Genomic DNA, 14,470 nt, shown 5'->3' on the forward strand with positions numbered 1-14,470 from the left:
ATTAACATCTCTGTGTTTATTACAGAGGTGGGAGGGCTGTACAAAACAGAAGGTCATTTGCTCTGGAATCATTACAGAGGTTGTGTGAGAAAACACTGGCTTGATTAAATCATGTCTGTGAAACACAAATGTCTCTAAGGACCCGCTGGAAAACTAGTCCTGTCTGAACAGGGCTTATGACATTGTCTGTTTGATGAGGAGGGATCCGTGAACACATTACTTTTTAACTAATCTTTCCATTACCACCCATTATTTTCTCTTTTAGACTGATTTGTGGATGCAGAATGATTTATTGCTGAACCAGTATTAGCAGATTGTAGCCATATCCAATCATATTGTGTCCCATTCATTCTCAGTTACCCCCCCCCACCAAACCCAGCACACGCTCTAGGGGTCTGTACAAACTCAATGGAGGCGAGAGAGACACGGGCCCATGCTGATCAAATCCAGAGATTGTGTGTGTGTGTGTGTGTGTGAGAGTGTCTGTGTGTGTGTCTGTGTGTGTGTGTGTGTGTGTGTGAGTGTCTGTGTGAGTGTGTGTGTGTGTGAGTGTGAGTGTCTGTGTGTGTGTGTGCTCTTGTTTTTTTGACATATCAGGACACAACTCTTTATAATGACATGGGTACATACAGGTATTAAAAGGAGAGGGTGACTTATGTCCCCATTTTTCAAAATGCTTTTAAATCATACAGAATGAGTTTTTTTGAGAAAGTAAAAATGCAGTTTCCTGTGAGGGTTAGGGTTAGGTGTAGGGCCATAGAATGTACAGTTTGTATAAAAAGCATTACGCCTATGAGATTAACCCACTTTTCACAGAAACAAACAAGTGTGTGTGTGTGTGTGTGTGTGTGAGAGAGAGAGAGTGTGAGTGTGAGAGTGTGTGTTTGTGTGTGTGAGAGAGAGAGAGAGAGAGAGTGTGTGTGTGTGTGTGTGTGTGAGAGTCTGTGTGAGAGAGTGTGTGTGTGTCCTGGGACATGAAGACAGTGTCCATGTGGAATACCGACTTGACGGAAGCCTCTTCAACATTCGTCGGCTTCAAGCTCACACAAAGACAAAGACCCGCCAGATCTGTGAGCTTCAGTATGCTGATGACTGTGCAGTCTTAGCCCACAGCCCAGACTCTATGCAGTACGCCCTTAACACCATATCCAGTCTGTACCAATCTTTCGGCCTACAGGTTAACACTCAAAAAACCGAGGTCATGTTCCATCTCACCACCCCCGTTCCCACACCCCCCAGTTTTCACATAAATGGTGTTCCACTTAAATCAGTGGACCACTTCACCTACCTCGGCTCCACTCTGTCCTCAAGCAGCTCCCTTGACACAGAAATACACACTCGGATAAATAAAGCCTCATCATCTTTTGGACGCCTACGCAGCAGGGTTTTTGAAAATCGTAACCTGAAGGTCAGTACCAAGGTTGCTGTTTACAATGCGGTATGTCTCTCCACTCTTCTTTATGGGGCAGAGTCATGGACCTCATACTGCCAGCACATCATCCACCTAGAGGCCTTCCATATTCGCTGCTTACAAAAAATCCTCAGCTTGTCCTGGAAAGATCGAATCCCCCATACAGTCATCCTCAGCAACACCAACTCAATCTGTATGGAAGCTGCTGTGGCCAGAAAACATCTGCGTTGGATAGGGCACACCATACGCATGCCTGAACATCGCCTGCCCCGCCAAGTCCTTTACAGTCAACTAGTGGGTGCGAAACGTTCCGCTGGAGGGCAAAAGCGTCGTTTTAAGGACTATACCAGGGACCTCCTTAAGCGGGCAAACATCCCCCTCACGAAGCTAGAATCTCTGGCACTTGACCGATCAGCCTGGCAGGCCACCTGTGCTGCTGCGGTCTCTCAAATACACCAAACCAACCAAGACCAAAGATCCATGAGGCGAATCAAGAGACACCAACGGGCGGCTGGTACCCCCCTGGTATCTGGTTTCCCCTGCTCCATCTGCGGTCGAGTGTGCGGATCAAGGATCGGACTTTACGCCCATGAGAAGTGGCACCAGCGGCAAGGTTGCTGAACCCCCACCCCCCATCCCTATCCCTGGAGCAAGCGTTATCATCGAACACGATGGACAGCTAAGAGTGTGAGAGAGAGAGAGAGAGAGAGAGAGAGAGTGTGTGTGTGTGTGTGTGAGAGAGAGAGAGAGTGTGTGTGTGTGTGTGTGTGTGTGTGTGTGTGTGTGAGAGAGAGAGAGAGGTTGCCATGGAGATTGTTTATCCTGCACACATTAAAGGAGACAAAAGAAAAGTCTTTAAACAGACAATGCTACATGAACACCCCGAATCTCTTTATGTTGATATGACCTCTCAAGAAAAGAGGACAAATCTGATCTTCTATACAGAGAGAAGCCTCATCTGGAAAAGTGTTATTAGTCAATATTTCCCCTACACTAAGAAGAAGGGAATCTGTAAAGGATGTCAGATCTGCATTTTTGAGTCAGTTGATCACTCCTCCCATTTCCAAACCATCAATCTGTACAACAGTGGAACGGTGTTAATTCAAGGCGGCAGTGGCTCAGTGGTTCATGTAGGTTGTCTACAAACCGGAAGGTTGGTGGTTCGATCCCCGGCTCCACCTGACCAAGTGTCGAGGTGTCCTTGAGCAAGACACCTAACCCCAGCTGCTCCCGACGAGCTGGATGGCGCCTTGTATGGCAGACACCGCTGTCGGTGTGTGAATGAGTGAGTGGATGGGTGAATGTGAGGCAAAATTGTAAAGCGCTTTGGATGGCCATGTGGTCTGTTGAAAGCGCTATATAAATGCAGTCCATTTACCATTTACCATGAAGCTAGTCTCCAAGCTTTTGAAAAATCATTTCCCCTTTTAAAGCAGATAGTTGAGGAGGAAACAGAGGAATCTGAGTATGAGAATGAAGTGCATCCCTACTCTCCGGTCAGCACATCTCCAGCCCCATCTGATGAACTGATCACTGAGCAGACCACACACACACACACACACACACACACACACACACACACACACACACACACACAGTTATCTCCAGTGTCTTCTCCAGAAGATGGCTCTGTTAGAGATGGAGGTGTCAGAATTAAAGCAGCTCATCCTGAGCCGCTCAGATGAATTTATCATCAATAATCTCAGGGCTGAAATTAAAGAGTTGCACAACATCAACATGAAACTTGAGGCTGAAATGTCAAAAATGAAAGAGGACTCAATACAGAGAGAAAGAAAGTTTGAGAAAAACATCCACGAGTTAAAAGAAAAGCTGAAAGAACAGACTGCAATGTGTTTAGAGCTTGAAAACAAGGACAGAGAATCTCCCAACAACAGCTGCACTGAGAGTAACCTGCGGCTCCAACATGAAGAGACGTCACACAGATCTGTACCTGAAGACTCAGTGAAGGAGCGCTCTCACACATTAACAACATCACACAGATCTGTACGTGCAGACTCAGTGAAGGAGCGCTCTCACACATTAACAACATCACACAGATCTGTACGTGCAGACTCAGTGAAGGATCGCTCTCACACATCAACAACATCACACAGATCTGTACCTGCAGATTCAGTGAAGGAGCACTCTCACACATCACACAGGACCCCAGCAACTCAGGCCTCAGTGAAGGATCGCTCTCACACATCACCAACATCACACAGCTCTGTGAGTGCAGATTCAGTGAAGGAGCGCCCTCACACATCACCAACATCACACAGGAGCCCAGCGACTCAGGCCTCAGTGCTTCTTCTGATGGCCTCCACTGGAAAGAACATTGAACCCAAGAAACTCTTCCCCAGACAGAGAGTCCTAGCGCTCCACTGCAGAAACACAGAACGCGTTCATGAACTGCTCAGTAATGATGATCTCGGCAGCCCGCAGTGTGTTATCATTCACACAGGTACTGACCTCCATAAGTTAAATGACCTTATATATATCTGTTTGTTGGGAGACGTCACTTCCTGTTTGTTGTTGACGGCTGAACTGCGTTTGAGCTCCGTCACTATATTCTTTTCATTGACTATTTTTAACTTAAAAATCTATTTTATACACCATCGTTTCCGTTTATATAACGCGTGAATATATCCTCTATTGTATTCTACAACAAAAACAATTAGAGCGACTCGCTATCACTAGATTTATTTTGATCTCCCGGGTCCGCTATTAGCTTTTAGCCAGTTAGCATCAGCAAGCGTGGTTGCTGCTAACTGAGCTTACATTGCTAATACTCTATTCACACACATTACCACTGCTGTACTCACTGTTACTTGCTTTAATGGCGGATGAATGTCTCCACTCTGTGCAGCTCGAGCTCGAGGCCGTGGGGAAGCAGATTCGCGACCTGGAACGGAGGCAGGCCGAGCTGAGAGAGCGGAGAGCCGCGCTGGAATCATCCCGGGCTGACGCTCACAAGTCCGGGGTAAGTATACAGCGTGCTGTTAACAGTCCCACCACGTCTACTCCGTGTGTTTCTCTGCGCAGGCCCGGTGCACCCAGGACGCGATCTTCCCAGATGTCCTTCACTGCGACGCCGGGACACCACGGACCCTGGGTGCATCCACAGCGGAGGATGCGAGCCGGGTCCCGGGCGACGACATCTCCCCCTCCTGCCTTCGAGATCTCCATCCAGAACCGCTTCGCTCCCCTCCGCGAGACAGGACGCGACGCTGTGATCATCGGAGACTCCATCGTCCGACACGTAAGTGCTACGTTAGCCGAAGGTAAAGTGCACACTCATTGTTTGCCTGGTGCTCGTGTTCTCGATGTTTCTGCGCAGATACCCGCGATCCTGAAGGACGACGAGAGCCCGAGAGCGGTCGTGCTTCACGCCGGGGTTAACGACACCACGCTGCGGCAGACGGAGACGCTGAAGAGGGACTTCAGGAGCCTGATCGAGACGGTTCGCAGCACGACGCCCGCGGCGACGATCGTCGTGTCAGGACCACTGCCCACGTATCGACGAGGACACGAAAGGTTCAGTAGACTTTTTGCTTTAAATGAATGGTTGTTGTCATGGTGTAAAGAACAGAAACTGCTATTTGTTAATAACTGGAATCTTTTCTGGGAGCGTCCTAGACTGTTTCGCGCTGATGGATTACACCCCAGTCGAGTCGGAGCGGAGCTTCTCTCTGACAACATCTCCAGGACACTTCGCTCCATGTGACTAGTAAGTCAATTCTCAAATAACCATTATGATGAGTTTTGTTCCACCCGCTTAAATGATAAAAGTACTTGTGCTGTAAAACCTATTAAGACTGTGTCTGTTCCCAGAATAGTGAGGTCAAAATATAAATATAAATATAATGTAGGATCTAGAAAAAATCTTATCGTAATTAAACCAGAAAAATGTAAAGTAAATGAACAAAAACAATTTTTAAAGTTTGGGCTCATAAATATTAGATCACTCACACCAAAAGCAGTTATTGTAAATGAAATGATCACAGATAATAGTTTTGATTTACTCTGCTTGACTGAAACCTGGCTAAAACCAAATGATTATTTTGGTCTAAATGAGTCTACTCCACCAAACTACTGTTATAAGCATGAGCCCCGTCAGACTGGTCGTGGCGGGGGTGTTGCAACAATATATAGTGATATTCTCAATGTTACCCAGAAAACAGGATACAGGTTTAACTCTTTTGAAATACTAATGCTAAATGTTACTCTGTCAGACATGCAAAAGAAATCTAATGTATCTCTTGCTCTGGCTACTGTGTATAGACCACCAGGGCCGTATACAGAATTCCTAAAAGAATTTGCAGATTTCCTCTCAGACCTTCTAGTTACAGTTGATAAGGCGCTAATCATGGGAGATTTTAATATTCACGTTGATAATACAAATGATACATTAGGACTTGCGTTTACTGACCTAATAAACTCCTTTGGAGTCAAGCAAAATGTCACCGGGCCCATTCATCGTTTTAATCATACACTAGATTTAATTATATCGCATGGCATCGATCTTACTGCTATAGATATTGTACCTCAAAGTGATGATATTACAGACCATTTCCTCGTATCGTGCATGCTGCGTATAACTGATATTAACTATATGTCGCAGCGATACCGTCTGGGCAGAACTATTGTTCCAGCCACCAAAGACAGATTCGCAAATAACCTGCCTGATCTATCTCAACTGCTATTTGTACCCAAAAATACACATGAATTAGACAAAATTACTGACAACATGGGCACTATTTTCTCTAATACATTAGAAGCTGTTGCCCCAATCAAATTGAAAAAAGTTAGAGAAAAACGTACTGTACCATGGTATAACAGTAATACTCACTCTCTCAAGAAAGTAACTCGTAGTCTTGAACGCAAATGGAGAAAAACTAACTTAGAAGTTTTTAGAATTGCATGGAAAAACAGTATGTCCAGCTATAGACAGGCTCTAAAAACTGCTAGGGCAGAGCATATACACAAACTCATTGAAAATAACCAAAACAATCCAAGGTTTTTATTTAACACAGTGGCTAAGTTAACAAATTACCAGATGCCACCTGATTCAAATATTCCACCAACGTTAAATAGTAATGACTTTATGAATTTCTTCACTGATAAAATAGATAACATTAGAAATACAATAGCGAATGTAGATTCTACAGCATCTAACACTTCAGTTTCATCCATCGCACCCAAACATAAACTGCAGTGCTTTACAACCATAGGACAGGAGGAGCTAAATAAACTTATCACTGTATCTAAACCAACAACATGTTTATTAGATCCTGTACCCACTAAATTACTAAAAGAGCTGTTACCTGTAGCCGAAGAACCGCTTCTCAATATCATAAACTCGTCGTTATCTTTAGGACACGTCCCAAAACCATTCAAGCTGGCGGTTATCAAGCCTCTTATTAAGAAACCAAAACTAGATCCTAGTGTACTGGCAAATTATAGGCCTATTTCAAATCTTCCATTTATGTCTAAAATTTTAGAAAAAGTTGTGTCTGCTCAATTGAGCACCTTCCTGCATAAAAATGATCTGTATGAAGAATTTCAGTCAGGTTTTAGGCCCCACCATAGCACAGAAACTGCACTTGTTAAAATTACAAATGACCTGCTCCTTGCGTCAGACCAAGGCTGCATCTCATTTCTAGTCTTACTTGATCTTAGTGCTGCGTTCGACACCATAGATCATGACATACTCATAGATCGATTACAAAACTATACAGGTATTCAAGGGCAGGCTCTAAGATGGTTTAGATCCTACCTGTCTGATCGCTACCATTTTGTTTACTTAAATGGGGAGTCATCTCATTTATCATCAGTAAAATATGGAGTGCCACAAGGATCCGTCCTAGGTCCCCTTCTATTTTCAATATACATGTTGCCCCTTGGTAATATTATTAGAAAATACGGAATTAGCTTCCACTGTTATGCTGATGATACTCAGCTATATATCTCAACGAGACCAGATGAAACTTCCCAATTATCTAAGCTAACAGATTGTGTTAAAAATGTAAAAGATTGGATGACAAAGAATTTTCTCCAATTAAATTCGGATAAGACGGAGATATTAATTATTGGACCAAAAAACACTACACAGAATCTTGTAGATTACAATCTGCAACTAGACGGATGTACTGTAACTTCCTCTACAGTCAGAAATCTGGGTGTTATATTAGACAGCAATTTGTCTTTTGAAAATCATATTTCCAATGTTACAAAAATTGCATTCTTCCATCTTAGAAACATTGCCAAGCTACGAAACATGTTATCTGTTTCTGATGCAGAAAAGCTAGTTCATGCATTCATGACCTCTAGACTGGACTATTGTAATGCACTTCTAGGTGGTTGTCCTGCTTCTTCAATAAACAAGCTACAGGTCGTCCAAAATGCAGCAGCGAGAGTCCTTACGAGGTCAAGAAAATATGATCATATTACCCCAATTTTACAGTCTCTGCACTGGCTACCTATTAAGTTCCGCATCAGTTACAAATTATCATTACTTACCTATAAGGCCCTAAATGGTTTAGCTCCAGCGTACCTAACTAGCCTTCTACCACGTTACAACCCATCACGCACCCTAAGGTCACAAAACGCTGGACTTTTGGTAGTTCCTAGGATAGCAAAGTCCACTAAAGGAGGTAGAGCCTTCTCACATTTGGCTCCCAAACTCTGGAATAGCCTTCCTGATAATGTTCGGGGTTCAGACACACTCTCTTTGTTTAAATCTAGATTAAAAACACATCTCTTTCGCCAAGCATTCGAATAATGTATCTTTTTAATTGTGAGTGTAGTTGCATCTGATCAAAGGTGCATTTTTATTCATTAGCTTGGGTTAAACTAATTTTACTTTGTTGGATCAGCAGCTATGCTAATGATGTCTGTATTTTGTTTCTATGTTTTGCCACGGGATTCACATCCCGTGGTAACTAGGATTTACACAAGCTCCAGTCTGGATCCAGAACACCTGAGAAGAGATGATGCTGACCCTCAGAGGACCTCAGATGATGCTAACCCTGAATGAACAAACAGAACTAACAATTATTCCTAAATGTGTGACTTAATCATATAATAACTTAATTAATAATATTGATAGTTCATCGTCTAGCTGACTACGTCTTGTATTATTATTATTTTTTAGTTTTTCTAAAATCCTGTCAAATGTGCACAAACTACTAGCTACTACTAAATATTGTAGAAACATAATTTTCTGTAAAGTTGCTTTGTAACGATTTGTTTTGTAAAAAGCGCTATACAAATAAACTTGAATTGAATTGAATTGAAAATGAAGGTACAGCTAAAGCAGTACATGAGATGGCAGAGAAAGCATCACAGACATTCCCGGCTTCACGTGTACTGGTCTCAACCTTGCTCCCGCGGCTCGACGTCCCTCCCTCTGTGATCGATCAGATCAACGAAGAGGTCCGTTACTCCTGCTCCAGTCTGCCCAACGTGCACTTAGTCCATCTCAGCTCTGTAAGACCATGGCACCTGTATGACGGGCTCCACCTCAATCAGGATGGAGTCAGGATTTTTGCCAAAGCTATCAAAGATGTTGCTCTTGGACGCTTTCCAACAACCGACTACAGAGGAGCTAAAAGAAACGTGAGAATGTTTGCAGCTGTCGGAGGCATCTGGACCTTGATCTCACTCAAGACCACCACGAGACTTTCACAGACATCCCAGGACTTCAGGATGGTCTCACAGACAGCAGGAGAGTCAGATCTACACTGAAGGATGATCCCAGCGCCGGACACCCAGCTATGCCCAGGTACTGTCCCAGCAGACGCCCTCATCATCAAAAATCACATTTGGTTAAAATTGGATAAAAGCTTTTGAATTCTAGATAAAGACCTTTTTATCCGTTGAATTTATATTCCTTCATCAGATTCCCCATACTACTACGATGATGAAGTATTCCACACATTACAAGAAGAAATTAATCAATACCAAACTCTCTGGGAAATTTTATTATGTGGAGATTTAAATGCTCAAACTGGTTCAGAACTAGACCATATTGATAATTCAGGAGATAAACATCTGTTCACACATATACCCCAAGATCTCTTCAGTACTCTACCGAGAAGAAATAGCCAGGATACTGGAGTCAATAGACACGGGAAAGAGCTAGTCCACCTCTGTCAGACTTTAGGTCTTTATATCCTCAACGGTAGAATCAAAGGAGATTCCTGTGGACAGTTCACATATAGCTCAGATCTCGGGAACAGTGTTGTAGATTATGCTATATCAAATATAGGCCCTTCCCATTTCAGTGCATTTATCGTCAAAGCTCAGTCGCCCCTGTCTGATCACAGCCAGATCAATCTCTCCATTAAAGGGAAGACAACAAATCAAGGGGAATTCATAAAAAGCCAATTCATCTACATAAACTCAAAGCACCATATAGATGGACTCGTAGTGCTGCTGAAACATACATTAAAGCATTGAAATCAAACGAAACTGTCAGTTCCATTACACTATTTAACAATTCAACATATGATAATAATTGGAAAGGAATAAATTTAGCAATTAAACATATTAATGACATTTTTTTTAATATAGCAAAAAATGCTAATTTAAATGAAACAACCACATATAAACACAAAAATAGAGCTAAACAGAAACCTTCTGAAAAGTGGTTTGACCATGAATTTAAAACAATAAGACAAGAGCTACGATACATTTCAAATCAAAAACACAAAGATCCAGTCAACTTAGAGTTACGCTCTAAACACTCAGAACTCCTGAAACAACACAAAAACACAGTGAGACAGAAGAAATTGGACTATTATAACAACACACTTCAAAAGATGGAAAACTCAATTGATCAGGGTCAGTTCTGGAGCATGTGGAACAGTCTGAACAAGACAAAACCACAAGAGTTAGCAATACAAGATGGTCAGATTTGGAAGGATTACTTTGAGAAGCTCTATACACCTCAAACTGACCCTCTGAATAATCCCAACAAATTAAAAATCCTCGGAAAATTGAATGCTCTTGAATCATGCATCAAAAACAACCAAAATCCACTAGATTATCCAATAACCCAACAAGAACTTAGTGAAAAACTGAAATCCCTCAAATGTCAGAAATCAAGATAAAGATAAAGCCCTGACAAGATAAAGAACGAGATGCTTAAAAACAGCTCTCCTGAATTGCAAATTGCATTACTCAAACTTTTTAATTTGATTTTGAGTTCAGGTGTTTTTCCTGAGGTCTGGAACACAGGATTCATCTCTCCCATCTTTAAAAGTGGAGACAAAACCGAGCCTAATAACTACAGAAGGATCTGTGTAACCAGTAATTTAGGAAAAGTATTTTGCTCTATAATCAACTCTTGGATTTCATCTTTCTTAAAGCAGCACAATGTCATCAGCAAATCTCAGATTGGCTTCCTCCCTAAACATCGAAGCACTGACCATATTCACACACTACACACGCTAATAAATGAACATGTACACCAGAAGAAAGATGGAAAAATATTTGCATGCTTTATAGATTTTAAGAAGGCTTTTGACTCCATCTGGCATAACGGACTGTTTTATAAAATCATTCAAAGTGTCATAGGGGGTAAAATATATGACTTAATTAAAAACATGTATAACCAAAATAAATGTGCAGTAAAAATTGGGCAGCAAAGGACAGAGTATTTTCCTCAACAGCGAGGAGTGAGACAGGGCTGCTGCCTCAGCCCAGGGCCGGCCCTGACCAATTTGCTGCCCTAGGCAAGATTACCTGGCGCCCCATGCATCACAGCCCATTTCACCCTGTCATTGTGTTCATGATTTAGCATATATAATATATATATATATATATACACACACACACACTACAGCAGAACTGTTTCCAACACTCATAATAAATCAGAATATTAGAATGATTTCTAAAGGATCATGTGATAGACTGGATGTCACATGTGACACTGAAGAATGGAGTAATGATGCTGAAAATTCAGCTTTGCATCACAGAAATAAATGATAATTTAAAGTATAATAAATTGAAAACAAATTATTTCAAATTGTAATAATATATCACAATATTAAATTTTTTCTGTATTTTTGATCAAATAAATGCAGGCTTGATGAGCAGAAGAAACTTCTTTCAAAAACATTAAAAATATTAATGTTTCCAAACTTTTGGCCTGTACTGTATCCCCCCAAAACTGCACAACTGTAGAGTAAAACATTAATAAAAAAGTGATAATAAAAAATGCGTCTTAAAACTGACATGATTGTACAAAATCACAGTCTGGGGACTCAGAACTCAGAACAACTGCTAACATTAAGTTTAAGGTAAAAAATAACTGCCATGAAATTATAGTATCTTACTCCTATGCAATAAATTGTTCTTTCACTACATCTCTTTACCTCTGTCTTTATCCTCTTCTCTTCTTTTTGGCACTGTATCTATCGCAGACTATGCTCATTTATAATGTGTCATGTAAATTCGGCCTTCCGTCACAATCAGGAAACTTTCACCGTGTCTAGAACTGGCGCGAGCTGCCAGGCCCGTTTCTACGAGCTGTGTGTTAACAAAAGCAGTGCTGTCTACATTCGATGCGGCGTCGGGCACGCTACACAGCAAATTACCAACAACTGATCGTGCGCGCGCTCTGTTTCTGACGCACTTCAAGCACTCGATGGGCGGGGGAAGATTGATTTTTTTTTGCTTTATTTGGTAGTATTTCGAATTAATGGTTTTTAAATAGTAGCCTATTATATAAAAAAAAAAATATGTAAAAAAACTAAAAAAAAAAAATTCTGGCGCCCCTATGGATGAGTGGCGCCCTTAGCATTTGCCTATACCGCGGGCCGGCCCTGCCTCAGCCCGATCTTATTTAACATATATATCAATGAACTGGCAGATCTACTGGACCAGTCAAACAGTCCAGGACTACAATTATACCACACAGAGGTCAAATATTTACTGTATGCAGATGACTTACTAATTCTGTCTAAAACACCAGAAGGTCTCCAGAACAACCTCGACATTTTAACTAAATACTGCCAGGATTGGGCCTTAGACGTCAACACCCCAAAAACTAAGATTATGATATTTCAGAAAAAACCCAGAAATCTAGAATATACATTTATTCTCTTTACAGTTTTTTTCAGTCGCTAACAAGCATTTGTCCAAGCAGTTGTCACATTTTCAAAACTCTAAACACAATTAGCACAGCATCTGTCTATTGTGGCCATACCATTCACACATTTCATGTTGTTTTCACACAATATGGAGTCATTGAACACATTTCCACAATGCTTACATTTTCTGAACAGACAAGCTATACCTCCCAACAAAATTATGGATTGTTTTTGTAGTATTTACAAATGTTAACACACAACATCCCACAATAGCAAAAACAATGTTCCAAACCTTAGATACAGTATAAAAACCTCTGCTTCTGCAATGATATCAGTTCGAAAACAATATATCTTAGCTGATTTATGTTGTGTAAATGTTGTGTAATCCAATCTGGCTTAGACTCAATGGCAGGGGTTATTGTTTATACAATAAACTTATACAATAAAAGGAGGACTTTGAAGAGTGATGTTTTTGGAAACAGAAACAGAAAAAGACAAACACTGTAATGTATGGACGAGGAAGAGTAAGAGCAAGGGGCCCAGGGAGAAGAGCAGGAGCAGTGAAAGATGCAGTGAGAGGAGCAGTTAGAGTTTTTATTTTACCCCCCCTTTTTATCTGGGCTTTTTGCTGTTGTTGTTTTTTGTTCAGAATGCTCTTATGTGTTTCATTGATATTTTGTTCACTGGAAGCAATACTGTCGAACCTGTTCTGTTCTATCATACTGTGTTTCTACTGTACCTCCTGCAGTAAACAGTAAAGGGAAAAATAGCTTTTTACTGGAATGCTTTTGAATGTGAACATTACTGTACATTTGGACATACAGTTCCTAACCAAGAAATTTAGTGTAAAACAGTGAATTGCATGTTTTGCAAGCAAATACCTGTAAAACTGAGACTGAAAAGTCTCTGCAGTTTTTGTAATGTCAACAATAGCCAGTATTTTGAAACCTGGTGTACTTTGATTGACTGCATGTACCTTTTGAGGTGAAAACAAGTGTTATTCTTTGACAGAATAATTCAATTTTGAGTCAGATTTCCAGTGTTTTGGTAAAGTTGGTGTGTGCAGAGTAAGATATGTTCTATTTTGAAATGAAGATTTAGTATATATTTAACAAAATGTGTTTTTGAGAAGAAAATTATCCATTTGGCCAATTGTGTTTTGTAGGTGTGAGTCTGTGTTAAGAGTTTAGAAAAAGTATCTGAAGTATGGTTAAGCGCTTGTTAGCGATTGAAAAAAACTGTAAACAACACCACACTTCAACACGTCATTACTTATACTGCACGCTATACGAATGAAAGGATTTAAAATAAACATCCCCATCAGAATCTGGACAAAGATCTTGGATAGTGTGATTCTGCCCATTGCCCTGTATGGAAGCGAGATCTGGGGTCCAGCGAGTAACTCCAGCCATAAAGACTGGAACAAACACCCTTCAGAAGCTCTGCATGTCGAGTTCTGCAGAAGCATCCTTCACGTGCACAGAAACACTCCTAATAACGCCTGTCTCCCCCTAAACCTCATCATTAAAAATAGAGTTTTAAAGTTCTGGGTCCACTTAAACTCTAGTTCGGAAGATTCTCTTCATTAAAAAAGTCATCTTTGTGTAATGGTGTCAGAGCTGACTAACAAAGCACTCGATATCAGCAATCCTGAAAAACATGGAAGAATCAAAGAGATTATGATTGAAGAGAAGGAGACATACATACAGTATTGGAAAGAACAAACCAAACACCAAAGTCGCCTCCAGTGTTATCTGAAACTCAACAGAGAGTACAGTATGACTGACTATCTGCTCTCAGTCAGGAATATAACACACAGACAGTTACTGACCAAGTACAGACTGAGTGACCACCAGCTGGCCATACAGAGAGGACGACACAGAAAGAGCTGGTTACCTGAAGAAGAGCGAGTCTGTAACGAGTGTAGATCAGGATCAGTTGAGACTGTGACAAATACACATCT

At 41.2% G+C, this 14,470-nt stretch overlaps 2 protein-coding genes across 10 annotated transcripts in view; one reads left to right on the forward strand and one right to left on the reverse strand.

Annotated features, from left to right (window-relative positions):
* Positions 1–14,470, reverse strand: part of LOC127987351 (NACHT, LRR and PYD domains-containing protein 12-like) — a 795,441-nt gene that overhangs the window by 477,908 nt on the left and 303,063 nt on the right. The gene's annotated exons all lie outside the window — the stretch shown is intronic.
* LOC127987357 (uncharacterized) overlaps positions 3,925–14,470 on the forward strand; it is a 173,566-nt gene continuing 163,020 nt past the window's right edge. The window contains exons 1-3 of one of the 5 annotated variants that reach the window (XM_052589656.1): positions 3,954–4,391; positions 4,454–4,670; positions 4,749–8,193. In XM_052589656.1, the coding sequence (XP_052445616.1) occupies positions 4,248–4,391; positions 4,454–4,670; positions 4,749–4,810 (423 nt within the window). In that variant the 5' untranslated portion in view covers positions 3,954–4,247 and the 3' untranslated portion in view covers positions 4,811–8,193. Of the gene's footprint in view, positions 8,194–8,321; positions 8,602–14,470 lie in introns of those variants that run through there. The other 4 variants (XM_052589655.1, XM_052589653.1, XM_052589652.1 and 1 more) reach the window with 4 other exon arrangements.

This window comes from Carassius gibelio, chromosome B22 (genome assembly GCF_023724105.1).
Source record: "Carassius gibelio isolate Cgi1373 ecotype wild population from Czech Republic chromosome B22, carGib1.2-hapl.c, whole genome shotgun sequence".
Classification (NCBI taxonomy): Eukaryota; Metazoa; Chordata; class Actinopteri; order Cypriniformes; family Cyprinidae; genus Carassius; species Carassius gibelio.